At 36.6% G+C, this 26,738-nt stretch overlaps 4 protein-coding genes and 1 long non-coding RNA gene across 7 annotated transcripts; 2 read left to right on the top strand and 3 right to left on the bottom strand.

Annotated features, from left to right (window-relative positions):
* Positions 1–462: 462 nt before the first annotated feature.
* Positions 463–5,200, bottom strand: LOC121785723. Its single transcript, XR_006047037.1, has 3 exons — positions 4,708–5,200; positions 2,754–2,975; positions 463–550 (listed from the first exon to the last, which is right to left on the bottom strand). It is a non-coding gene; the product is annotated as an uncharacterized LOC121785723 (long non-coding RNA).
* Positions 5,201–5,289: 89 nt separating this feature from the next.
* Positions 5,290–7,697, top strand: LOC121785722 (myb-related protein 2-like). Of its 2 annotated transcripts, XM_042184139.1 has the most exons (7): positions 5,291–5,420; positions 5,498–5,716; positions 5,801–5,877; positions 6,140–6,197; positions 6,283–6,355; positions 6,447–6,516; positions 6,750–7,697. In XM_042184139.1, the coding sequence occupies exons 1-7, from the start codon at positions 5,402–5,404 to the stop codon at positions 7,497–7,499; spliced, it is 1,266 nt and encodes a 421-aa protein (XP_042040073.1). In that variant the 5' UTR covers positions 5,291–5,401; the 3' UTR covers positions 7,500–7,697. The 2 variants fall into 2 exon arrangements, with proteins under 2 accessions (XP_042040071.1, XP_042040073.1); XM_042184137.1 differs by having other exon boundaries at positions 5,290–5,716.
* Positions 7,698–10,462: 2,765 nt separating this feature from the next.
* On the top strand, positions 10,463–13,464 carry LOC121788094 (iron-sulfur assembly protein IscA-like 2, mitochondrial). 2 transcript variants are annotated; one of them, XM_042186969.1, is made up of 6 exons: positions 10,463–10,654; positions 10,752–10,899; positions 11,274–11,467; positions 11,795–11,919; positions 12,013–12,121; positions 12,891–13,464. In XM_042186969.1, exons 3-6 carry the CDS (start codon positions 11,291–11,293, stop codon positions 12,951–12,953), a joined length of 474 nt encoding a protein of 157 aa, XP_042042903.1. In that variant the 5' UTR covers positions 10,463–10,654; positions 10,752–10,899; positions 11,274–11,290; the 3' UTR covers positions 12,954–13,464. The 2 variants fall into 2 exon arrangements, with proteins under 2 accessions (XP_042042903.1, XP_042042902.1); XM_042186968.1 differs by having other exon boundaries at positions 10,479–10,654; positions 11,269–11,467.
* Positions 13,465–16,119: 2,655 nt separating this feature from the next.
* LOC121786300 lies at positions 16,120–17,699 on the bottom strand. Its single transcript, XM_042184909.1, has 4 exons — positions 17,662–17,699; positions 17,499–17,586; positions 16,966–17,412; positions 16,120–16,869 (listed from the first exon to the last, which is right to left on the bottom strand). Exons 1-4 carry the CDS (start codon positions 17,691–17,693, stop codon positions 16,159–16,161), a joined length of 1,278 nt encoding a protein of 425 aa, XP_042040843.1. The 5' UTR covers positions 17,694–17,699; the 3' UTR covers positions 16,120–16,158.
* Positions 17,700–22,701: 5,002 nt separating this feature from the next.
* Positions 22,702–26,738, bottom strand: LOC121786238 (protein ABSCISIC ACID-INSENSITIVE 5-like). The gene is made up of 4 exons (XM_042184830.1): positions 25,475–26,738; positions 25,324–25,395; positions 25,209–25,238; positions 22,702–25,122 (listed from the first exon to the last, which is right to left on the bottom strand). Exons 1-4 carry the CDS (start codon positions 26,492–26,494, stop codon positions 25,018–25,020), a joined length of 1,227 nt encoding a protein of 408 aa, XP_042040764.1. The 5' UTR covers positions 26,495–26,738; the 3' UTR covers positions 22,702–25,017.

The raw sequence follows: 26,738 nt of genomic DNA, 5'->3' as shown, positions 1-26,738 counted from the left end.
GAGGATGTAATTTAGGAACAAAGTCAACGCCATTAATAAATTTATAGCTAAAAATGATGAAAAGGACGTGCATTTTTTTTCAAATAGTTTGATAATAAAAAAAAAAGAAACACTTGATGCAGCAAAAAATATAAAGAAATCTATTTTTCGGAAAAACAATTTCAGTTATTTACTCGCAATTACAAAAACAATTTTAATTAGTGAATAGGTCTATACTATAATCCGTCTCTACGTTTTACAAAAATGCCAAATTAATTATATACTAATAATTAATAATCAATTACGAGAATGGAATTAATATAATTATATCATTAATTTCTCTAAACGTTTTTTACTTAAATTATCAATTAATTAATATTGATTAGCTAGATAAATGCATTTAATGTATAGTGACGATTGAAAGGTTTTAGAATTTATTGGTAACTCTAATATTTATCTATAAATACATGTTTATTTCATTGTGGAAGTATCTATTTTCATACTGCAATAATAAATTTCATTATCGCTTTCTCAGAGGATTCAACACCAGCGGCCTACAACAAGAGTTCTCCTGCAACGATAAATGGAGACGGAGCCAGTGAAGATATAATCATGTAAGAAAGAGTGAAAGGCGAAGAGCCAAATATGCGAGTCGGAGATTGTGGAGAGAGAATCGTGTGAGAGATGGTGAAAGAAAAATGACACTTTTAAATCCAATTTTGAGCATTCTCTATTTCATTGGTGTTAGTTCATATTTAAACTTTTTTAATGTCAATTTGTTTTATTTTTGTTAGTTTTATTTAAACATTTTTTGTCTTAGCTTATAGAAATTCTTTTTTCATAACAAAACACATAGCTAACTAACTATCTATAATATTTTGAAGTTGCAACTTTGTATATTCGTTGTCAACTTCATCACTTCCATATTTTTTCATGCAACGAAAACACCCAAAGCCAACGAATGGCAAAATGAAGCAAAGAAAACGAAGACATAAAATTTCACATAGTTTACTCGCAAATGTATAAATCATCAATTTGGAGATTAAGGAGGAAAATAAGGCTGAGGCATAGTAATTGTAGATTGAGATTTATGCTTTACTATTTATTTTTATTTATTTTGCTATTCGTAGATTGAGATTTGTGATTTACTATTTCTTTTTATTTATTTTGTTATTCTTATTATTGTACTCCTACTATTAAGGTTGTTTACAAATAAGTTTTTTCATAGTACGAATTATTGTTTTATTATTCTAATGTTTGTATATGCGTTTTTATTTGTTTTGTAGTTCATCATTTTATCTTTTAAGGCAATATCATTGCCCTCATGATATTTTTTTTATTGTATTTTAAATATTTCAGATTGATTTAATATTGATAGTATTTTAATATTGAAGTGTGTATGTTATTAATGACAATATGTTTCTTTGTTGTAGAGACCTAATAAGTGTTGTAATTAACAAATATCTTCAAGTTGGTTTAATTGAACACTTATTAATTTGATATTTATAATTTTTTAATATATTGTCACTATAGTACATTTTTAATTTCTTTATTTTATGTAATAATGTTATTTTTATTTTATTTAATTTATTCATAATATCAAACTAATAGAATTCTTAGTCGCGCATAACGCGTGGGTTAACACTAGTTACAATTAAGAGCAAATAGCCGAAAAAATCACCAAATTTGGTCATTTATGGGTCTATTATATCACAATTTTGACATTTTTCCCAATTGTCTCATAATTTTGGTTTTGGGGGATGTTATGATGTGACATGTGGAAAATACTATGTGGACAAAACATTCAACTACTTATACGAAGTCGTTTAAACCTAGTTAGTCACATCTTTAACTTTTACACATATATGCTAACGTCACGTCAATAAATTCAGAGACACGTATCATGTCATATGATGGTATGATTGCAAAAAATGTCAAAGTTGTCATACAAATGCTCATTTTATAAAGTTATGAGATTGATCAGATCGACCAAACTTAAGGTTTTTCCGACAATTTGACATACAGATGGGGGCCTTTATATTATACTAATGAAACATGAACCGTGATATTTCATTAGAATAAGCCAAAGTTATTAATGAGCATATGCTCTACCACAAGCCCAACAACAAATCTCAAACTTTTTTCAACAAATATTTGATCCCAACAAACCTAAATTTGCATCGACACTCGAACAAATGCTTCTTTCAATCACCCACCTTGTATTGCCCTTTAATTCGTTCAAATAACACTCCAATCGACCAATTATTTTCAGCACAGCCACTAAATTCACCTTAGTTTAAATCCAACCAATATTATCTCCAATAATAAACTGACTACTGCTTATTTCTATGCTAAGCTTCTAAAATCTACAGTCACTTTCCATATAAAAGTAGAAAAATTATGTAGATAGGTGCTAGATCTGATGCTTTGGTGATAACAAACCACTGATATTAGGAACCTAGAAATAGAATAAGAAGCTATCAATTAATAGTGATATAATCATTTTTAGTCCTTTTCACACCACTAGACAACTACTAATTTGACACTAAACAGATGCATAATATATGGATGTGAAATATTTTTGTTTCCTTTAAAAGATTTTGAGAAAAATGAGCATATGTGAAAGAATTAACCAAAAAAATATATAACTCCAAATATTCTGGGAAAAAGAAACTCTGCTTATCAGGTAAAATAATCAAGCCATAAATGTTTGGTGCAAGGAATCTGAAACTGTTAAGCATAGAGAATAAAGAATGAAAAGGGAGAGAAAGAACCCATTTTTTGTGGCCTTGAGCAGGAAAGAATAAGCAACATTCTTGACTTGAGAATCTGGCTCGTCACCTTTACTTTGAGTTAAGATTCCGATATTCCATTCCCTTGGAATCTCACGCTTTCCTGCACCGAATAGCATCCCGTGGTCGTTTTTATCATTCCGTTTTGGTTTCAGCCAATACGAACACGTGTAGCCAAGGCCAATCAGCACGGTGCGTGCGTTCCTGTCAATGATTAAGATGTCATACGGTCCCTTCTCAATGAAATTATATGAAACATTGAAGTCCATAAAAAGGAAAGTGGAGGTACAAGAAAGAACAGCCCAATTTTAAAGAGGAGAATAATACTATTGTTCATGCATGCAAGACTCACTTTAATTTAGAATACTATGGTAAAAGTGAAAGGTTCCTCTAGTGCTGTAAAAATGCAACGGATAATAGCAGTAATATTCTTCATGGCAACGGATAATAGCAGTAATATTCTTCATGGCAACATCAGATAACGGCAGCTCGAATACTTCTAATTTTACCAATTCAGGTAGATAATTTGGTTCCTAACAACTGTTTTTTTCTGTATGATTTAGTACATAAACTTATTCTGTAAGCCATGATATCGAAGTTTAGTAGCACAAAACCAGCAATTATTCTATTCCCATACCATATTGTAGTAGTTAATTACTAAAATGGAAACTGTGAAGCAGCTATTATTGACTGAATAAGTAAGTTAATTGTCAATGAACAAAAAGATATGCTCTATTAGTGTGCATATATAATTAATGCCAGAACCAAGTTTATAAGAGGCATTAGGTGATGGTGCTTGAAGAGCATCTGCGTCGTTTCCTATCTTCGATTCATTCCTATCCACTTGCCTGCAAACTATGAGGAATCAGCTTTTACCCCTTTTTTGTAAAGGTTTTCACAGATTCCGTTAAACTGCATAAAATACCTAACCTATGAAAACTTAAAAGATTGATTGAAACATCCACACAGGAGAGGAATATTATTTACTTGGCATCGATCAGATCATTATCTGTTAAACAGGCAGCATTGCTATCGGTTGGTGATCAGTTCTCAGTCAGAGAGATTTACCTAGCTATAGTTCATGAACAGATTGCCCACCTCCAAAGTTAATAAAAAAGAACATTACTAGCATGTGAACTCCAAGTAACCATGAAACGAGCTATGTAGTCCCGGATAGGCATTCAACTAAATCAATTACTACTAATACTTCAACCGTTAAACAATTTTGTTGCAAAAAAAATGTCATACAAACTTAGACAACAAGTACAAGTTTGATGGCGGAAATTACAGTTGCAAAATGGCAGTTTATGACTAGTCATGTTTCCAGGCTATAGAAAATGCAAGTATAAGTGTAAGTACAGACCCTTCTCTTTTCTGGAGGGCCCACTGAAGTGCAACAAATTCCTTGTGGCATTTATTAAAAGATCTAATATGGAATTAAGTCCATGATGAATAAGTACCATACTTACTAAAGGAGACAAAAAAAAAGAATGTGTTCTTCATGTTATTCCTGGCCTTCAAACAAAGCCAAGAAAAAGCATTTTCCCACTTTTATGACTTGATGAACTAAATTATGGAGTATATAAGAACACTTGCTATAATGAATAGAAATGATTTCGAAAGAAAGATATACCCAAATCCATTTATTTTAAAAGGGGAAACAGGAAGAATCTGTCTAAGTGGGTGAATCCAGTGGATGAGAGAGGTAGCAATCAAATACTATTTATTATCCTCAAGACAAACTCATTTTATGTTGTCTATATAAAAAAGTCTATGGACACCAGATTACTGAGTTACTATTTATGTCAAGTTAAACATGCAAACTAAGTTTGATGTATGTTAGAACCTTCACATGCTTGCATAATGTTATCCCATGACTCTGAAAACAACCACATAGAGAAGAAACAAGCTTAGAGGAAAGAACTGAATTTCTTACCCAAATTTGGACTTGAAAGAGTTTAACAAGGAGCATCAGTTCACTGGTATTGTTAAATATTTGTCCCCCTCAGAAGGATTGTAGCAAAATTGCTGACTGGGTGCTTTTGTCAACAGAATCTTCCATTTTAAAAAAAATGACTAGAAATGTTTCAGGACATCGTAGATAGTGGGATTCCTCAAATCCGCATCAGATGGAAAAGAATTCCACCATACATTCCTCGAATAAGGTTCGAAAACTATGCAGCTGACAAGTATGAGTGAAACGAAGGTGTATCTGTCTGTAGCTATCAGAGGATAATACATTTCTCATACAGCCATAGTGTAAGGAATTTTAAATATGCAGTGCTGTCAGAAATCGGAAAAGAGAAGCTGGGGACCATAGATACGTTGAAACGGAAGGACGAGATTTTAGTTCAAGTCATTACAAAGATTGGATTGCATCTGATCTGATATTCTTTTACCCCTGTCAAAGATTCTATGCCTCACTTGTATCGCACTCCGAACACCCCCCCCCCCCCACCCCCCACCCCACCCCACCCCAAACCAAGTAAGCTTATAAGACATCCCTTGGTACATTTTCAAGTATGCATAAATTGATCACTAACAGATAAGAGCAGTACTGAAAGCTTCATTTTACCAAGAATCATAACTCAGTCTTGAAGGTGGAAGCAGATTTTCGTAGAGAAAATTGTATGGGGACATCCTTTCCAGGTACGGTGACTTCTCATTAATGAAATCCTTTCACAATCTGCACGATAAACTAATGCTTGTGATTTATCATATCGAAGATAACACAATGTATCACTGCCGTCACCACCAAGAAAAGAATGTCCATCCTTCCTCAAGGGTGTCTATTCCATCGGAAAGACACATGTTTCTTCAAGGTGTGAATGGCACAGGAGATTCTGGTCTTGTACTATCAAGTGATGCTAAGCCAAGACTGAAATGGACTATCGACCTACACGAACGATTCATTGAAGCAGTGAATCAATTGGGTGGAGCAGAAAGTAAGCATGCATCCAAACTCTGAATGTAGATATCATATTGCATTATCATGTACTATTATTTGGCTAATTATGATTTTCTTGCAGAAGCTACACCAAAATCAGTTTTGAAACTTATGGGCATCCCGGGATTGACCTTATATCACTTAAAGAGTCACCTTCAGGTATATTTCAACAGAGATACACCTCCAAGTTGGGCATGTACATTATTTTAATTTCTTCTAAAGACTGGACTTTCCATCATGCAAATTTTCTTCTACCATATATATTTAATAAAATCATCAACAAAACATAGTATACATATAAAGGTGGATATAACCTAGAATTAATTTGTCTATATGTCTGATTTCATAATTCATTTCTGCTACAAGCATGAAATAAATGTAAGATGCAGACACTTATTCATTCTCCTGAATTCATATGCAGAAGTACAGATTGAGTAAGAACCTCCACCAGCAAGCTAATAATGGGAGCAATAAAGCTTGTAAGCAATCATATTATTTTGCAATAGATTGGATCTACACAAATAATTATATATTTTGCTTACCTTGTTGAGAACTGATTTGCAGCCAAAGCAGACAGAGTACCTGAGGTAAATGCACCTCATGTGTCTAACCAAAATATTTCAAACCAAGCAACAAGGTTAGAACCAGAAAATCTCAGTATACAAATTTCTTGTTATTTTGTATGTACTACATTCCATCTGACACTACTATTGTCTATCTCATATCAGTAACTTACAATTGGGCGAAGCAATACAAATGCAAATTGAAGTGCAACAAAGACTATACGAACAGCTGGAGGTAAAGAACTCAAAATTATTCAGTTCGATTCACTAATAACTTATTTCCCTTCACATAGTTTCACTAACAAAAATAAATCATGCATACATATAGAAGATGACAAGGAAAGAAAAAGGTGCTCGATCGAGTACTATAAATATACATCTGTGGTGATTTTCCCAACAATATTGTCCCAAGAAAAAGTTTTATCTTGATGTTGATTACAAGGGCTAACGCTTAGTTTATTTCCATAGGTACAACGTCGTTTGCAGATGCGAATAGAAGCTCAAGGAAAATACTTGCAATCTGTGCTAGAAAAAGCACAAGAATCCCTTGGAAGACAGGACGCAGGAACACTTGGTTTAGAGGCAGCCAAGGTCCAATTATCCGAGTTGGTCTCCCAAGTATCGAACCAATGCCTGAACTCCACATTTTCAAGAATAAACGACCTCTCAGATTTGTGCCTGCAGCAGCAAGCACAAGCAACTCAGCCAAAAGATTGTTCGGGCGAGAGCTGCTTGACCTCATGCGAGAGAACCATAAGGGACCATGAGCTGTACGATAGCCGTTTGGGCTTAAAACCAATGAATTTCAGAGCACCTATAGAGGAGGAGATGATCGACGACAAAGATGACGGTCTACACAAGATGGGACTTAGATGGCATGACAACTTGAAAGACTGTGGTAAGTATCTCTCAACAGAAAATGACAATGTGGAGAACACATTTGCTACAGAAGCGAATCCTGGTAGTTTATCAATGAGCATTGGCCTTCAAAGTGGTGAATGGGATGTTAACGGAAGCAATCCAAAGGAAAAGCTCAATGGAGCAGAAGCAGAGGCCAAATGTTTAGACGAGATCACGGTGAAACAAGATAAGCAGAAGTCTTCCTCAGAATCAAAACTACCTTTCTTCCCAACAAAATTAGACCTCAACACTAACTATGAAAAGGATGCTGCTTCAAGCTACAAGCAGCTTGATTTAAATGGATTTGGCTGGAATTGAGAAGCAAGCAATGGAAGAGTTACTAATTGAAATCTAGAATAAAGAGGCATCAGTCATTAGCCTTCATTTTGTAATGAGATATGATCATTTATCATTCAAAATAGCATGTAAAAGGAAAACAGATTCTCCTGATTAGATTTATCGAGCACTGTTGCATTATGTATTCAAATTTTTCAACAGTGACTCCAAATTACATCATACGAAGTCTCTAACAACATATTCAAATGCAAAAGTATTTCATAAAAGCGACCGAATCAGAAATTGCAGCATGAACAACGGCGCAGGGGGATTATATTACCTCAATTTGCAGATACTGCGATGATATGATTGCCGCAGCTGTGATTTAATATCTTGTTGAGATTGAATCGATTACTGAAGATCATAACTAAAATGGAAATTATAGCTTTAAGATAAAAATCATGAATTTTTAAAGTTAGTTAATTATAAATTTTCGTGATATTTTTCAGTATTTTTCATTATTTTTTATTTATAATATGCTGTTAATTTCATATTGTTTATATAATTAAATTATTTTTGTTGTAAAAAATAATACTACTAAAATTTACGAATTGTTTTATTATTATTTCGGATACCACATTGATGCAATTTGCCTTTAATTTTATTTTTCTTCCCACACAGGACCTTTTTAGTTGATGTATTAATTTCAATTAATGCTCAAATAATATTTAATTGTTTTATTTTAATAATTTATCTGTATAAAATCATAACTTTAATATGCTAGCTAGATTACATGACTGCTGTCTGCTTACACAACTCTCTATTAAATTAGTAGTATATTTTTAAAATTTTAATTTGTAAAACAAAATTTTTAAAATGAAAATAATTTTAATTAGTTCCCTCAAAATTTTAATAATCTATTTGGGATAGTGGATTCGGTTGGAGCCCAAATATTTCAAAATCAAATCATATCGTTATTTAATAGATCAAATATGTCATATTTAATTTTGTAAATGTGATTTACCTCTCATATACAATTATTGCAAATGAAAATAATTTACTCAAGTGCATACTTTGATAGTGGCCGTAGAGAATAATAATAATGATGATGATAATCCTTATTGGTTTCCCTATTTCATTCACTTTATTCAGCATTTATATTAAATTATAAATTGTTCACTCCATTAATATTTAACAAGTGCGCCATTTTGTTTTCGACTTTCACGAGTTCATAATTTTGCCCACCAAAACGCCCCTGTTTTCCTTACTACACTAACAACTTTAAATGAAACTTATAAGAATATTATGTGTTACATCATTAAAAACTTTGTAAGTGTCTATTTTCTTTATAATTTTTTTCAATATAATAAAGGAAAATAATCATTTAAATCTAAAAGTTTGGTCAAACGATAATCAATTCCATAATGTTTGAAAAGAAAATACTCCGTACTACTTACAGTACGAAGTTTTAAAATTTTCTCAATTGACCCTATATACAAAACGGCGTCTTTAAGTGATGCTCGAAACAATGTTGTTATCTCATAAAATAAACACATCCTTTCTTTTCTTATTTTTGATAGAAATTCATGGGTTCCATCTTAAAACCAATTGGTGATAAGAGGAGAGGTCCATGAGACTTATATAGTGGATTAAGCTAAGGTCCATGAGACTTATATAGTGGATTAAGCTCTTTGTGTACACCGATGTGAGATATTATTATATTCATATTTATGCATCAATTGCCAACACACTCCCTCAAACCCTTCAAGGTAAATCTTGGAGGGGAAGTGAATCTTGGAGGGGTTGGACTTTTTTACGATCGATTGGACAATCGGCCCAATTTTTTTCGATCGGTTGGACCACTGGCCCAAAATTTCAGCTCAGTTATACTGCTTGGGTCAGTCATTTTTTCGGTTTCAGCCCAGATATACTGCTGGGTCAGTTAAATATAACCCACAGTCGGCGACCCGCTCTGATACCATGATAGAAATCCATGGGTTCCATCCTAAAACCAATTGGTGATAAGAGGAGAGACCCATGAGATTTATATAGTAGATTAAACTCTTTGTGTACACCGATGTGAGATATTATTATATTCATTTTTATGTTTCAATTGCCAACAGTTTTAATTAAACAACGTAGTTTGAATCATCACTAAAAATGACATTTTCTAGTTGAATGAGACAATTAAAAAAAAAATTTATTCAATATTTTGTTTTCAAAACATTATGAAATAGACTAAAATTCAACCAAATTTTATAATTTAAATAACTATATTATCCTCTAAGTAAAACAATGGAGTATTAAATTAGCTGCCATTAATACCCATAAAATTGGCTAGATTTTCCTCAAAAACATCAACACACAAAATCAAAGTTTTGGCAATTTTAGACGTCCGGATTTAAAAATTAAGATATACAAGTTGTTAAAAAAAACTATATGTATCAAATTCAAATATAATAAAATGGAAGAGAAGAATGGTGAAACGGATTCTAATTTTCATAACTAGAAAAGCAGAGCTAGTGATATTTGTAGTTCTAATCCAACAATTAATGTCTCATTAATGGAATAAATTGACCAAACTACTAAGTTAATGGTCCACAAAAATGTGCAAAATACAAATAAAGCAATACAACAGTACATCAACACAGTTAGTTTCAGAGGAGTGAATTTGCAAGAAGAAAATCATGAGACAAGAAAATGGACAATAAATAACCTAGACTCATCGCCTGGTCCACTTTCAAGCGTTTACCGATCAACGATCTTGGCAAAAATGGAAGTTCGGAGAATATAATTTTACTTATGAATAAACTCAGATTACTGGATATAATATTTAAAGCTACGAAATATACTTTTATTCCTACTGAAAACAAATTTCACAATTATATATCCATAAAATATACTACTAGTAGTACTAAATCTTTTTTAAAGACAATAAAAATTCTTAATTCAACAAACAATTCAACTAGAGCTAGAATTTCCAATATAAATAATTATAGCACAAAATATAGAATTTCCAATATAGTTGTAATTAATTATAGCACAAAATATAATCATTCATTTCTTCTTCCTTCCTATACCACAAATACTATCATCCATTTCATTCTCCCATTTTCAATCATTTTTGTGGAAGATCGTATCAGGATTCCTCCAAAATCTGGCGACAATCGATGGATTGGATGCTGTAATCGACTACCGTATGTCTGATTTTTTCCCTTTCCCCCAATATTTGTTGGTTCATTGAAAGAGGCAGATAAATTTTGTTCATATCTAACTTCGAGTGATAATTTGCAGGTAGCTGTTAATTGCACGATTGAAGCTGGAGATCTGTATGGTGAAGCCGTAGACCTACTTCCAGTAATCAATTTCAACCAGTTCTAACCGATTCAACCGAATTTCACCTCACAAAAAGTGGTTCGCCGGCGCCACCATTTGCAATTCGGTAAGTTGTGAACTCGCCACCAAATTTTGTGTGTATCTTGTGTGTATCTGCATTGGCGTGATTATTAATTTTGTAATTCTGCTTTCAGATTATGTTCTCCATATCTTTCCATTTATTTCGTGTTTTGAATTTGTTCTGCTTTAGTTCATTGTCCACGAGTGTTTGGCCTTTCTGGAAAAATCAATCCAAAATAGAATAGGATGTATAGAACTCCTATTCATAGTATCTGTGAGTTGTCTGTTATTTTGAAATGCTTGTGTTCTCTTTAATTTTTGACCCCAATTTGCGTTTTCCGATCATGCAAACGAATGAAAACGACATTTTAAAAAATCACCTACTATCATTTAATCTGATATTTCTGATCGGCAGAGTAGCATGCGCTGAAGCAAGCATGGCAACTTCGTCCAGTTCGCTAATCCGTCGCTTTGTGCCCTACCTTTCTGCCCAAGTCCGTCGGAATTCCAGGCTTCTCAGTTACTCCTCCGCCCTCCGCGAATCAGAGCTTTCCTCATCAGAATCTTCACCCCCGTCAGACGACGCCGTTCATTTGACCGACAACTGTGTTAGGGTAATTTTTCCCGCCATCCTTTCAAACATATCTCAACAGAACAGATATAGGGGTTGTGGTGGTGTATTATTTTTTCTAGCTTGTTATATGTGTTCAATCAATTGAATGTGTTGGGAAACTCATATGCAATGCGGAGATGCCATGATCGGATTTAAAGATAATTAATTTCGTACCATGGCCCTGAAGAGTAATAACTACATAGTCTCTTATGTTTAGAAACAAATTGATACTCGTATGTTCTACGTTTGGGATGTAAGTTCTCCAAAGATGATTTAGTTTTATTGATTATTCCACTTGATAAGTTGATGCATTGAGGTTTTCATGCAGAGAATGAAAGAGTTGCAAGCTGAAGAGCCCTGTAAAAAGTTGTTGCGCTTGAGCATAGAAGCTGGCGGTTGCTCTGGGTTTCAATATAACTTTTCACTTGATGATATGGCCAATAATGATGACAGGTTATTATATTTCAAAAAATTTCAAGTTTTTTTGCTTGTGGCTGTTGCTGCCAGTTTATAGCAAATGAAAATGTTGATGTTTTGTTGATCCAGGATCTTTGAGCAGGATGGGGTTAAATTGGTAGTTGATAATATTTCATTTGACTTTGTCAAAGGTGCAACTATTGATTATGCTGACGAGCTTATACGCTCGGCTTTTCAGGTCCGTCTGTGGTGGTTGCTTATTTTTTTAGTATTGATTCACTGCTTTTCTCAATCCTTTGCTAGTAAAGATTTGTGATCTTGTGGTTGGTGAGATCAGTAACTACTGTTTTCTGCTGATATCATGCAACTAGACCTACACGAATTCAACGGCTAACAAATTGTTGTCTGTTGAAGGGCAACCAACTGTTTATAACTGGTTATTTGCATTTATACTCTCTATGTTGTTTCTAAGTGGTCGGTTTTGATTACAACTGCAAGTAGAATTATCTTACATTTATCAGTCTTAGTAGCCAATTGTTGGCTCTGAATAACCAGCTTAGCAGTAATTTGGATACCTGAGAACCATAATCTTGTTATTGTGCAAACACTTGCATCTTCCTGAATGCTATGTGTTTGGTCTTTTCTTCTTACATTCCCCTTGGTAGGTTGAGAATTCTGACCCTCTGGTGTAGATGTTTTAATTGACTCTAACCTGGAACACATAGTGTCGTCATGTCTAAATTGCAACAGAACAGAACATTGGTTGACAACATTTGATCTATTTCTAGTATAGCACAATCATGGTGTGGCTAGGCCTGCCCAGTAGTTGTTGAATCTCATAATTCATGAATCTGTGTATGTTGTCTTTGTTCATTTTCAATAAAATTGACTTGATCAAGCCTATCAGCCCCAAAGCAACAATCCATGTAGATTAAGTTTCCCTATCACGGGGGGAAGAAGTTGAATTTTGCTAAATGCTAATTTTTTTTAATCGTTTCAACATGCAGGTGTCTACAAATCCAAGTGCGGTAGGTGGCTGTAGCTGCAAAAGCTCCTTCATGGTGAAGTAGCTATCTCGTTTTCTCCAGACTCTTACGTGAGGAGGGCATATTACACAGATTGCCAACGGTTTGCTCGACTAACCAAATATATTCTGATGCCGATCTTGTCATACCATGATTTTACCCAGCTAGAATACAGAAGACAAAATGTCGGTAAAAGCTACTTGTTGCAAGGTGAAATTGATTGTTCATACAGTATTTTCGATGCATATGTACTACAGACGGCAGAAACTGCGAATGTTTCAGTTCTATCTGTGCTGATTAGTCGTAGTTCTGCTATGATTCGTATCCATTGTATATGCATACAGGAGTAGCTGTTTGCAATATTAGACGATTTTGTGCACTTCGTTGGCGCTTCTTCCTTTGAAAAAGCATAGTAATCTGCTTATATGATGAATAATGTATGAAATGATCATTCAATCATGTTACATGTTTCGAAGGTTTATCCGATGCTGATGTTTGACTTGAGATTGAGATGTTGCTCTATAAGGAATCCACGACTTGATGCTCTTATCCCTCATTCTATCCGTTGCACAATTTGATTTACATTTTCCTTTCCTCATAACACTATTTTCTTTATCACAGTTTGTGGCCTCATTTTTTTTTTAAATTTCTTTCGGAATAATCGAAATATATGAGTTTATTAAAATTTTAAAATTACCTTATATTTTGCTCATATTGCAGCCAATTCAACTTAGAAAGTAAAGGTAAAACCGAAAGTTTACATAACTAAAAATTTATATTACCATGTTAAAAAGTGAATTTTTTTAAAAAAGCAAAACGGCTCATAAACGGAAATAAATGAAATTAGGCACGAATAAATTTCTTTGGTGGTTGATAAATCTTGATAGGATTTAATGCATACGAGTTTGTATTTTTGCAAGACTAAGATAAATTAATTGTTTTCGTTGTTGTCTTAATTAATATAGTGTAAAATGACGAAGGGTATCTATCTATATCGTACCATATGGTCGAATGTTAGTATTTTGCATAAAATAAAAAGCTATTGGAAAATGTTTACAAAACTTTTTATCAACATGTCACGCGTTGTAATCACCACCACTAACAACATCACACCTTCACTTTATCATACCATTCTTTATCGATATTTAGTCCCACCATTAACATTCACTTTATAATACTCCACAAATCTTATCAATATTTAGTCTCATCATTAATATTGTCGCTGTACGGGTTATAAACTGAAGAGCCAAAAGATAAATAAATTAATTTTAAAAAGTTGAAAATCAGTAGTAGTATATACATTAAACATTAGAGGGGGGGGGGGGGGGGGGGGGTCTTTGGTCTTTGTCCTAAGAATTATTATTCTCCAAGCTAAACCTTCTTTTACCACCACATGAAGCCCTTGTATATCTTGCTCAACAATCTCAACTTCTCTATTGGAATTATGGTTAAGAGTAACATACTCATGCATGGTTCATTATGGTTAAGGGTACGAATGAAGTAATTAGGGTTTTCCATCATCTGAAATACTGTGTGGATGCATGTGCATTTCGAGTGAAGAAAATTTAGCCAACGATATATGATATCAAGAGATGATGCTACATGAAGGTGAGTGGCCGGGGCTTGTGGATCATTCAACAATTTTACTTTTTAATTTATGACCATTTTACTAATTTTGGTAATAATTATTAATATAATTTTAGATAATATTATTTGAGATAATAGTTGCAATTTGCTCACTCTTCAAAAACAAAATAGTACTCCGTACTATTAAATTATGAAGTTTCATTTTTTTACAACCGTCTCATCTTTGCACTAAACGACCTCTTTTATTGATACTCAAAATAGCATTCTTTCATTAAATAAGTAGTAGTATGTATACACCAAAGACATCGTTTTACTATATATGCATTTTGTTTCTTCCCTTTCTTTTCTTATTTAAATTAAACAACATTATTTTAAACATCACCAAAGACATCGTTTTATATATGAATGCGATAATTGAGAAAATTTAAAATTTCGAGATTAATATTTTGTTTTCATGGACTCCATCCGTCCCGCAATGGAGTCACATTTGTTATGAGCACATGTTTTAAGAAATGTAAAAAATAGTGGGTTGAAAAAGGAGGTCTTTCTTCTTTTGTGCTAAGAGAGTAATGGAATTCCAATTTAATGAAGGAGAATAGATTCATTCTAATTGAGGGAGTGACGCATAATGATTGTGCGTCGTTCTTAATGAAACGCATAACCATTATGCGTCGTTAAGTAATGACGCATAAGGATTATGCGTCGCTTAACGACGCATAAGGGTTGTACGTCGCTCATGAACGACGCACATTGGTTATGCGTCGTTAAGGCGGCTTTTATCTGCCTCCAGTCACACGCAGATCACAGAACGCACCTTCATACACTTTCAATTCCTCTATCTCGGCGATTTCCGGCGTTTTCTGGCAATTTCCGGCGATTTCTCCATAAGATCCGGTAATTTGTTCATCAATTTAGCTACATTCATCATTATTCATGTTTATTGTGCTTTCATTAGGTGTGTATTTGAGATGTTATGTATGTATCAACATTTGTGAGATGTTGTCGACATTTATGATGTGTTTTATTATGTCTAGACTAAAAATTTTGTAACATTATGTGTTTCAAAAAGCCACACACAACCCGGAAAAAATGTTCAAAAATGTGAATTCAGTGTAGAAACGAAATTCACTTGATGACGCATAAGCATTATGCGTCACCAATAAACGACGCATAACACTTATGCGTTACCAAGTAACGACGCATAAGAGTTATGCGTCACCAAATAGAGACGCATAATAGTTATGCGTCACAAAAGCAATTTCGTTCAGCACTGTTTAGTCCAGAAACTTCGCCCGGTCGGGCGATTTACGTGCCTAAAATGCCCGATCGGGCGATTTTATGATTCAAAATTTTATATTTGTTTCATAATACGGTTTATATTTGGTATTCGTTTATATTTGTAACCGAATTTTATATCAAAATCATAATACTGATTTATCAAAATCATAATACTTCGCTCGGTCATATGTTGATATTCGTTTATATTTGTTTATCAAAATCATAATACTGTTCATTCAACCATAGCAAAATATATCTAGATGGAGGCGTGAACTTTGTCGGATCATTCAATCATAATATTTGTTGATCCTATTTTTCATAAGTATAAAAAATAATCAACCACAACCTGTTTCAATAGACACAAATACTGACATATGACCGAAATCTATCTAGATGGAGGCGTGAACTTTGTCGGAGCCTTCCCTTTGTTCTTCCTTGTTGAGAAGCCCCTGAATACATTCTGCATAGCCCGGCCAATCGTACTTGATGATCGTGAGGATCCCGCGGTCGGTGGTCGGAATATTACTTCGTCATGTTCCTCCCCGCCCTCTTCTTCCGGACCCTCTTCTTCCTGACCCTCTTCTTCCCCTCCCTCTTCTTCCGGACCCTCTTCTTCCTGACCCTCTTCTTCCCCCACACGATCCATAAATTGATAATTCTGAAAGTACGTGTCACGTCCTTGTTGAGATGCATCCCAATCAGACACACCTCCAAAGAATGAATCACATGACGCGCGTGCTCCCCATTGCGAGGGCTCAATGCTTGCACCACTCAACTGAGACCATCCTGGGGGATCGTACTCCGGACTCAAGGGCTCTGGTACCGCATACTCAGGTTGCGGTTGCTGCTGCTGCGCCAACCTATGCTGTCGTGTAATCCCGTGCCCACCCGTCCGGACACCCGGCAGTCCATGACGAAGAGAAGTTGGTGGGCGTGGCGGCACGACCACATTTTGCCGTTGAGAAGATGGATACTCCATCGCATCAGCATGGTTCATCGCACGAAGTGCCGAAGCAGCCATGTCTCGAATCTGCCTGAACCGAGGGTCTGTGTCATGCTCAGAGGTCAAATGCCATATCCCCTGAAGGGTCTCAACCTAGATAACAAAAATACAAATGACATCATACCACTTGGAGCAATACAAACTTTAAACTAAACTAAAGACGTTTTTATATACAAAAACATCACATACCGCCAATAAATTAGAAGAGGCTGCCTCGTTCATCCCGTCAGTTGACTGTGTCCCAGGTTGAACTAGGTACGACACGGTGATCCTATTGTACCACGCCATATAACCCGGATTAATGCGACCACCTAGTGTCGCCGTTGCGTGGTCAAAAGTTGCTTGGAACCTGTCGTGGCGCAAGTCCCATTCATCAATGAAGAACTTATGTACCTTAGCCCAATCAGCGCCCTTCCTCCCACGGCGATGACTTTTACTCAAATGGCCGGAGCTATGTAGCATCCTATCACAGTACTGAGGAATACGCTGGTAGCGGTTAAATTGTCGACAAACGCGTCCAGCCTCGTGTGCCTCGACAAATGACCAGCACACCAAATAAGTATCGCACAAGTAGGATGCAGTCGAATCAATGCAGTACTCAGGGAGGATACAGTCTGCATAGGGTGTCCACAGAAACTACAAACAAATAAAATAAAAAACACAATTAATTTCATACTATAGTAAGTAAATTCATTAATTAAGACAACACAAATAAATTTCACCTGGCCAGGACGGATCAGTGATAACTGATCACGATAATGAGCTACTGAATGTCGGGGCGCATTTCCAATTTCAGTAACTCCGTGCCACCTATACATAATATTAATGTCAAAAGTTATCAACAAAACACATAATTATGTGAGTTAATTTAAACAAAAACATTACTTGGCTCCGCACGGGGTATACGGCGTGTGCATAGGCGATATCAAGAAGGCTGGCCTCAATGTAGGCATTCTTTCCCAGGCCCACAGCTGCAAGAGAACCATAGGTCCACCGACATCTCTTCTCTGTCTGCCTACAGAAGCCTCGCACAAATAATGATACAGGTATGCTAACGCAGCACTACCCCAACTGATATTAGCCACATCTTCCGGATCGTCTAAGGCATTTAACCACATAAAGGGGACCTTGCACCCTGTGGTGTCCGGTAAAATAAGCCCCCCTAACAGGATCAGAGCATGTATGCGTGCTCTTTGAATGTATGCATACACAGGCAGCCCATCACCCAACGGCATCGTCGCTTGGTGGATCAGAGACGTCATCAACAAACCACCGTGCTTCGTTTCGGTTTCTGAGTAAGGTATCCATCCCAACAAATCTCTACACTTGCTGGACCAATCTTCAAATCCAACAGGGTAGTCACGGCCAGTGAAAGCACGACCGTCTGCTCTCAAACCCCACAGGCTTTGCACATCCTGTAAGGTAACAGTAACTTCCCCAACTGGAAGGTGGAAACAGTGTGTCTCAGGCCTCCAGCGCTCGATCAAGGCAGTTATTAGCTCATTGTCCATCCTCATCGGTCTTCCACATTCAACCACGCCTCTGAACCCCCATACACCTAGCCAATACATCACATTTTCATGTATAGGCAATGCCCACACCTTACTCTCCGTCCTACGACTTCTCAACACATTTGTTGTGCCATTCGCCAACAACGAGCTTGAAATGTGTTCGCTCTGATGAAACAGTAGTGATGGATCCTCAGGTCCATAGCATAACTGTTGTTCGGAACTTGCAGATGCCATCTACTTCAAAACATTCACCCATGCTTCAAATTTTTTTCATAACAACTCAACAATCAACAAGCTAACTAAATTGCAACTTAGGGGCACAATATATGCATAAAATCGCCCACCAAAAGGGGCACAATTACAAAAACTTAATCAATTGCTTCTACCCATTCAATTATATGCATATGAAATACCCAAATTACGGAAAATCGACCAACAAATCCAACAATTTCATCATAAACGCTAATTTTGCTAAATTAAATCCATATGAAATACACAAATTACGGAAAGTCGTCCAAAAATTCCATCAATTTCATCATAACCCATAATTTCATCATAATCGCTACTTATATGCAACAAAACAACACAAAAATACCAAAAATCCATCAATTTAATCAAAAACCCTACTTTTACTAAATAACGGAAAACCTGTCCAAATTAAACATTAAAGGATGTATTTAGCCAAATTGAAGAACAATTACCGGAAAATGGTTGCAAAATGGTGGTAATTCGCCGGATTTTGCTCGGATTCGTCGGAAATCGCCTGCCTCGCCTGCTTCGCCTCTTTCGTCGCGTTTCTGCCTGATTCTGCCTTCTGCCCGTTTTAAAACTCAACTAACGACGCATAAGTATTATGCGTCGATAACTAAAGACGCATAAGAGTTATGCGTCGCTATTAAACGACGCATAAGTATTATGCGTCTCTAATAAACGACGCATAAGTGTTATGCGTCTCTAATAAACGACGCACAATGGTTATGCGTCATTAACTAACGACGCACAATGATTATGCGTCGTTTAATAGCGACGCATAAGGATTATGCGTCTTTTTGTTAGTGACGCATAAGAGTTATGCGTCACTCCCTGAGGCGGAATACGACTAATGCTCTTCATTAAAATGGAATTCCATTAAAATCCTTTACCAAAAAAAGAATTGATCCGTTGAAAAAGTTAGTGGAATACGCGGTCCACTTATTTATATTAATTTTATAATAGAACGTGAGCGAAGTGAGTTAGTGGAATATGAGACATACTTACCATTTATAGTAAAAGTGAAATGTGACTCTTATTATGAGATGGACTGAAATGACAATGTGACTCTTATAATGGGCCGAAGAGAGTATTATGGAACTAACTACTACTACCTCCGTCCCCCAAATATTGTCCCATTTTGACCTGACACGGGTTTTAAGAAATGTAATAGAAAGTGAATTGAAAAAGTTAATGAATTGTAGGTCCTACTTTTATATATTAGTTTTATAATAAAATGTGAGTAGGAATGAGTTAGTGGAATATGGGGTTCACTACCAAAAATGGTAAAAAAAGTGAAATTGGACAAACTTTGAGGACGGACGGAAATGAAAAAATGAGACAAACTTTCAGAGACGGATGTAGTAAAATTTAACCAAATTTTAGTGTTTAAATGATTATCATCTCTTATTATTTAATTAGTTAATTTTGAAAATTTTCTCATGCTCATGTTGGTTTGCAATTCTTGTCTATTTTGCACGAAGCCATAGGAATTTTACTTTCATGGTTACTCTTGTTTTTGCTATTATTATTTCATTCAAGATTAATACAAGAAATAGTAATAAAAATAGAAATTTCAGAGATTCGTTAATTTCTTGAGGTAATCAGCTATCTTCTTAAACCAACAATTTCAACACTAGAGAAATACTGCAGTTATTGATTGATGAATCCTCATAAAAATGTAAGGAATATCATTACATATAGTAATATAAATATGAACCTATAAAACGGCATCAACAACTCTTCTGCTGTATCCTGTATCCTCCGGCGGCGGCAGCTCTCCTCCCTTCCTCCATCAACGCCGCCCTCGCCGTCGTAATCCCGCCGCTCCTCACCGCAGCATCGAACACCGTGGAATCGACCCAGTCCTTGAGGAAATCCTCCTTCCCCCACGTCTCCGGCACCCGCACCCTCCCCGCCACCTCCCCGCGGTGCCTCTTCAGCCTCTCCCGCCCGCTCTCCGTCGCAATCTCTCTCCGCTTCTCGTGCCCTAATTTCGATTCCGATCCAGCTTCGTTCCCCACCTTCGCCGCAATTGTCTGATTCTTCTCCATTAGCAGTTCAAATCGATCGAGGTAACAATTAATTAAGCCTCTCTCTCGCTCTAGATCTTAATTTGTGTGTGTGATTGATACGGAACGAGTAGGTGTATAATGTGTGTGTGTGTGTGTATGTATATAGATTAAATTAGGGTTTGATTGAGGGAAATGAATGGGAATGTTGGGTACACGTGAGCAGAAAGTGTTGTGGTAGGCGACAAGTCTACGTGTATCTTTTTCAGATTTCCATTCGATTTTGTGTGGGTTTCTTTTTCAGTTAAAAATAGAGGCTGTGTGTGGTTCAAGGAGTCCCACCAAATGCAGATCTTTCCAAGAGAAAAACACACGTCACCACATTCTCTGAGAGCGGCGCGGAATTCCCGGCGGAATTCCTAAAAAAGCTTCTGCCACGTCATACGGACTTCCCACTGCACTGTCACATCATATGGACTTCCCACTGCACAGTGGCGGACATCCCCAAGGACTTCTCGAAGGACTTCCCACAATTAAAAAAAAATTATGCAATAAACAGGAATTCCGCGCGGACGTCCGTGGGAGTCAACGCAATGGCGGACGTCCGCACGCCCGTCGCGACGGAATTCCGCGTAACGCCGCGGAACTGCGGTGTCCTCAGCGGAATTCCGTATCCGTGCCTACCATGCACAATGGCGGACGTCCGCCACGGAATTCCGGCGTGACGCCGGTCGGAATTCCGCCGGGACGGGCGCCTGCTGATGCTCTAATCTTCTCCTCATTTGTAATTGTTTCTTCCTTCTTTTGATTAGAATAGTTAATTTGCTGAATATCATGTACACCACACTATTTTTCGGACTCAATTCTCTTCTCAACAATTTATTTATTTCTAAGTGTATTTAATAATTTTATGTAAAAATTATGAGTATTTTTTAATTAATTAAAATCGAGAATTTGTAATATATCTCGGCTAGTTTTAACTTATTGCTAATTCATTTCTATATTTTTAGTGTGTTTATTTATTTAACAATTAATATTAAATGTGGCTTTCGGAAATTTGTTAAATTTCTAAAAGTTGGATTAAATTTGTGTTTTGTTTTCAAAATATATGGTTAATTCATTTATCTTTCTTTGAATATTTATTGTTTTAATATTAATATCAAAAACATAGTAGTAGTATTTTTAAAATTTGTACCAGCTGAGTTTAATTTGTAATATCATAAAGCATGATATAAATAGAACAATTTTGTTAAATTTCTATAAATTGAATTAATTCTAAAATAAATCTTGCCAAGAAAGTTGTGAAATATATGGAGTAAACTTTTCGGGAATACTATTATGAAATACTCCCTCCGCCTCTAAAAAATAGTCTCGATTGTGGACGACATAATTTTAATATTAAATTGATAAACTCAGAGACAATGAGAAAAAATAGATAAAATAAGAAAGAGTGGAGAAAAAATGAGTAATATATGAAAGAGTGGAGAAAAAATGAATAAAATATGAAAAAAAAAACTTTTCATTTTTAAAAATAAGATTAATTTTTGTTGATATTCCAAAACGATGAGACTAATTTTTCGTGGACGGTGGGAGTATAAAATGTAGCTTCAATGCATATATATTCCTATAGTGGAAGGAATAAAAATCAGGACAAAAGACTGTTACAGCCACTCAAATCAAAATCATTTAATGTGAAGATTGTGACTTAATTGGTTTTTTTCTTTTGCCTTTTTTTTATGGGGACTTATTGGTTGCAACTTGCAAGTAGTAATAAACCTTCTTCACAGATATTTTCTTGAACACACATTGCCTTCAATACTTTTCTCATCATTGCTCAATGAATTTTCACGATTGATCCTCCATTTATTTATGTCAAATTTTTTTTCAAAAAAAATTATTGCCAGAGAAAAAAAAGAACATACGCATACTCGTTGAATTTGAAGATAAAATGTTTTGCAAGAACACAATTTGTGGCCATGAATTTGAAGTGTTTATTAATTTCAATAGATCCCACTACTTCATATTTTACTGAGGAAGAAACCAACACGATTTTCTTAGAGATGTTCATAATTTTGTTGTTATCTGTTTCTAGTCAAATCTAAACGATTTTAAACTATTGTGTCGAACTTAGAAATTTACACAGAGACCCCTTAAAACAAAACTCCAATACAAATAAAAAATTAAAATTCTCATTTTATTTGGCAGGAATTACTCCTGTAAAATAAAAATAAGAAACCGAAATCCTATCATGTACTCTTGGATAGCTTTACCTTCCTTTCTTCCTCAATCCTCAAGAACTCCGGCATCCCCACCACGCCGCCTTCTAGAAACGACGACGGAAGATGCGTATTAGAATCTGCTTGTCCAACCAGATTTGCCTGCCATACATGTCATAACCCACAGATGCTCAGTAACTACAGATAGATGTAGATGTATGCGTATATAACTCTATATATACGGGGGAGTCCTCCCGTCACCTTCTTCTCGACGTTTAAACCAGTGGCTATCAAAGTTATGCTCACCCGAATCATCACCAATCTGAATCCGTCAAGCCTCAACCGTATTATATGCATTGCAACAAGGTCCCTACATTGACCATCATTATCATCCAATTCCAAAGTGATGCAAATTTTCGATCTTTTTTGTGAACACAGGAAGTGGAAAGGGGTGGAGTTCCTAAACCAGGTACAGGGAAACAACAGAGCAATCAAATTAACTTCTGTTATCTAATCAAAATGTCCTGATCATTGTTCAAGATCAGGGTGAAAATGGAGCAACTTAGAAGGAGGTCACTAATATTTGAGTTAGTTCTATCGAGTAGATGAACTTTTTGCTTACTTGAGCTCTGCTGCAGAATGGAAACCCAATTAGTAATTTACATAATGAACGATTTGATAAGCTTCAGAACCGGAAAATGTACATAGCAACACGCATTTTATCACGTTCAAGCGAGATCCAGCGTAATCATTCAGGCGTGCAAACCACCAACAGAATTCACTTACCATATGCTTGCTATAAACTCCTATTGTCATTCTTGATCAGTCATACCGTGATAATGTAAGAGAAACCGCAAAATCCTAGTCGGAGAATAATAGAATATCACCAGCAAGATTGAATGCATCTGTTACTGGTGTGGATGGAGTAACTACTGTCAGCCTGGAATGATAATTAGGGTAGCAACCTTTTCTCTTAAAGCTGTGACACCTTCTTGCACTTGAACAGCTCTTCCTCTGGAATATGTTCTCGGGAATTCATTCCGAATTTCACAACAGGGCATCTGAACCATCATAAACAACATCGAGGCTTGGATGTCAGAGTTAACTATCCAGAACTCGACCCCCTTCATCGCACTCTCTGTAAGCATGCGATCCACCGCCTCCAATCCCAATAACCTTGATCTTGGCTTCAGTACAATTGTTCAAAGAAGGCTAGTCTCTCAAGACTCTCAGTAACATTTTCACCTATAAGCATCCACAATTTTGAGTTACACCCGAAGACCCAACCCGACCTAGAACAGCCAATACCCCGACCTGCCTCCGAGCATCAGGAGGTTTGAAATAAGGGAAGCTGGGAAGTGCAGGTAGCCATTGATGAAAATAGAAAACTGCAACTTGGTTTATCTGATTGCAGAACCAATAAATGCAGAAAACCTATCAGCTAGATCTCAATTTCAACCTTTCTTTCTGTCTCTGATTCCAATCAGGAAATTGAGCATAATCAGATACAATATGATATGTTCTCTCCCGCATTTCAACGAAGGCTTGCTGGCGGAAAGGCATTCGGATGAAGTCCGATCACCGATCAAAGCTGGGTAAGTCTCCAACTAATGATTAAAGTCTTTGATTTTGTATTCGATTGAAAATACGTAGCTGAAAATTCGGGTGCCGCGCTAGCTTCTTCGGCGCCAAACCGAGTTCTGCAATTCTAGGGTTTTTTTCTTCTTACGTTATTGGGCGGATTGAATCAATTCAGCCATTGATTTATGATTATTCCAATTTCCCTACCTCTAATTCTTATGCATCCTTTCTCGTCTCCCCCAAAGCTTGATTTGATCCATTACGCAAAGATAACTGGTAAATACAGTAAATTGAAAACCAGAGAAACAGAGTAATATACTCCATTGATGCTGATACAGGTAACATAATATGTTGATCTGCCCTACCTTTATAGCTTGAGGAAACCTAATTAGAACAAACACCACATTCTTTGCTTGCTCTGAACATAGATAGCAGATCTGCATATCAAAATATGGATGCTTTTGCTCTATTCATACCTTCTAAAATGGAGCAGAGAGATCATACCTGATTTAGATTTTAGGTATAAGATAAGATTACATATCCCTGTAGAAACAACTTTCCTCATCTAATTGCCCTACCAAATATATTTAGAAGACTCATGAAAAAACCTAGTATAAGACGATATGATTTCTATAGCTGCTTTGATGCCCTCCATAACCATACTTAGCCTTCTCAATAAGAACAGCTCAAGCACCTTCTCATTGCTCTCAATTTCTCATTAGCTTTGTATGATTTTGATTGCAGTTGAGCCTGACTTGCCTCCTCTTCCTCATAGTACTGTTGACATTCATCAACCACATCACAAATCAAGCCTCTTTCCTCTCTCCATTGAAAAAATATTGGAGATTTAATAAATAATTTACCTGCTGTTTTCTCTTCCTCTCTAAATCAGCCTGTTGTAGATGAGGGAATTTGAATTGATTAGCATCTATAAATTTGCAGTTGTGTATTCTTTTTAACACTGTTTTGTTTGCTTACCAGAGCTTGCTTGAGGTGTAGATTCTCTTCTTTGAGCTGGTTCAGTTCGGCCTCGAGCTCGACCGTGTAAGCCTGCCGGAGAAGCCATACACTTCATTAACGGAGATATTGATTTTGGAGAATGGAACCATAAAGAATAAGGCCAGTTTACCTGCTTCCTTGCTCTAGATCTTGCAGCAGACTCCCTGTTCTTGATCATTCTTCGTTGCCGCCTCTCCACGACCTTCTCCACCGGGCCATCTAACGTCCGCTTCCGCCCTCCTCTCATCCCCTCGATTCCATCAACTTGGTTCGCTCCCATTCCATCCGACAATGGGCTGACTGGTGACCCCATTCCCAGCCCCCCGAACCCCCCTCCACTTCCGTTCCCCACTCTCCCTCCGTAGCTCCCCACCGGAGGAGGGGCTTGTGGTGCATATCCACCGCCCCTTTTCATCCCCACTCCATAGCCAGTTGTATCTCCCACACCACTCTGTAGTGGCTGATAACCCGAAACGGAGTTGATCCCGGAAGCAGCAACTCCAACAGCCATCACCGGCCTTTGGGTGAATCCCGGCCCCATCGCGGGATGGTTAGTGTTCTGGTACATTCCGAAAGGCGTCTGCTGTTGCTGAGGTGGCGCCATCGCGAAATTCTGCTCCCTCACAACTCCGGCCCGTATCAAGAAGTCTTCGAGTGTCATCTCTCCAAAAGTAGCCTGTTTGTGAGTAGTAGTCCCGGGATTCGGAATATGGCCGTGGCCGCCATTCCCGTGGTGCTGACTCCCGTGAATCTCGGACCACACCTCGTCTACGGTCTTCCTGCACAGAGGCTCAGGAATGCTGAGTGAGCCCTGCCTAGGCAAACTATGCTGCTTGGCTATTCCCTCCCCATTGTTTTCTTGCAGCTGAAAATGCTGGCCGGGGACGGTGCCAGCGCCATTCATAGCGTGTCCTTGGCCGTGGGCGTGCGCGTGAGCTTGATTTTCCTCGGCGGTCCATATGCTGTTGAGGAACTCATCCATGTTCATAGATCCGAAATTCTTGCCATTCTCAGAGAGAGTGTGTTGGAACTCATCGAGCGTGAGGGAGTATATCGACAACTGCCGCCCCGACGACTGATTCTTAGGCTGTTGCTGCTCATTTGATTCCAAAGGTGAATCCATTTCTATCTCGGAATCTGTTGTTACCATGTCGCAATTATTGGCCAAGATTTCAAGGAACTTCTTGGATCACTGTTAAACCAATCAAGATCAAGGAATTAAGCAGCAGACAAATGAAAATCTGTGTCCAATTTCGGCGCACATTTTTTATTTCGGAGTTGGTTATGGTTACATAAGATTTCATGATAGAGGTAGATGATCAAATTAAATTCAAATCAACCTGATATTTTATTATAATTAAATTCAAATCAACCTGATATTTTATTATAATTAA

The sequence above is a fragment of the Salvia splendens genome, chromosome 22, assembly GCF_004379255.2.
Source record: "Salvia splendens isolate huo1 chromosome 22, SspV2, whole genome shotgun sequence".
Classification (NCBI taxonomy): domain Eukaryota; kingdom Viridiplantae; phylum Streptophyta; class Magnoliopsida; order Lamiales; family Lamiaceae; genus Salvia; species Salvia splendens.
This window is presented reverse-complemented; position numbering and strand designations above follow the sequence as displayed.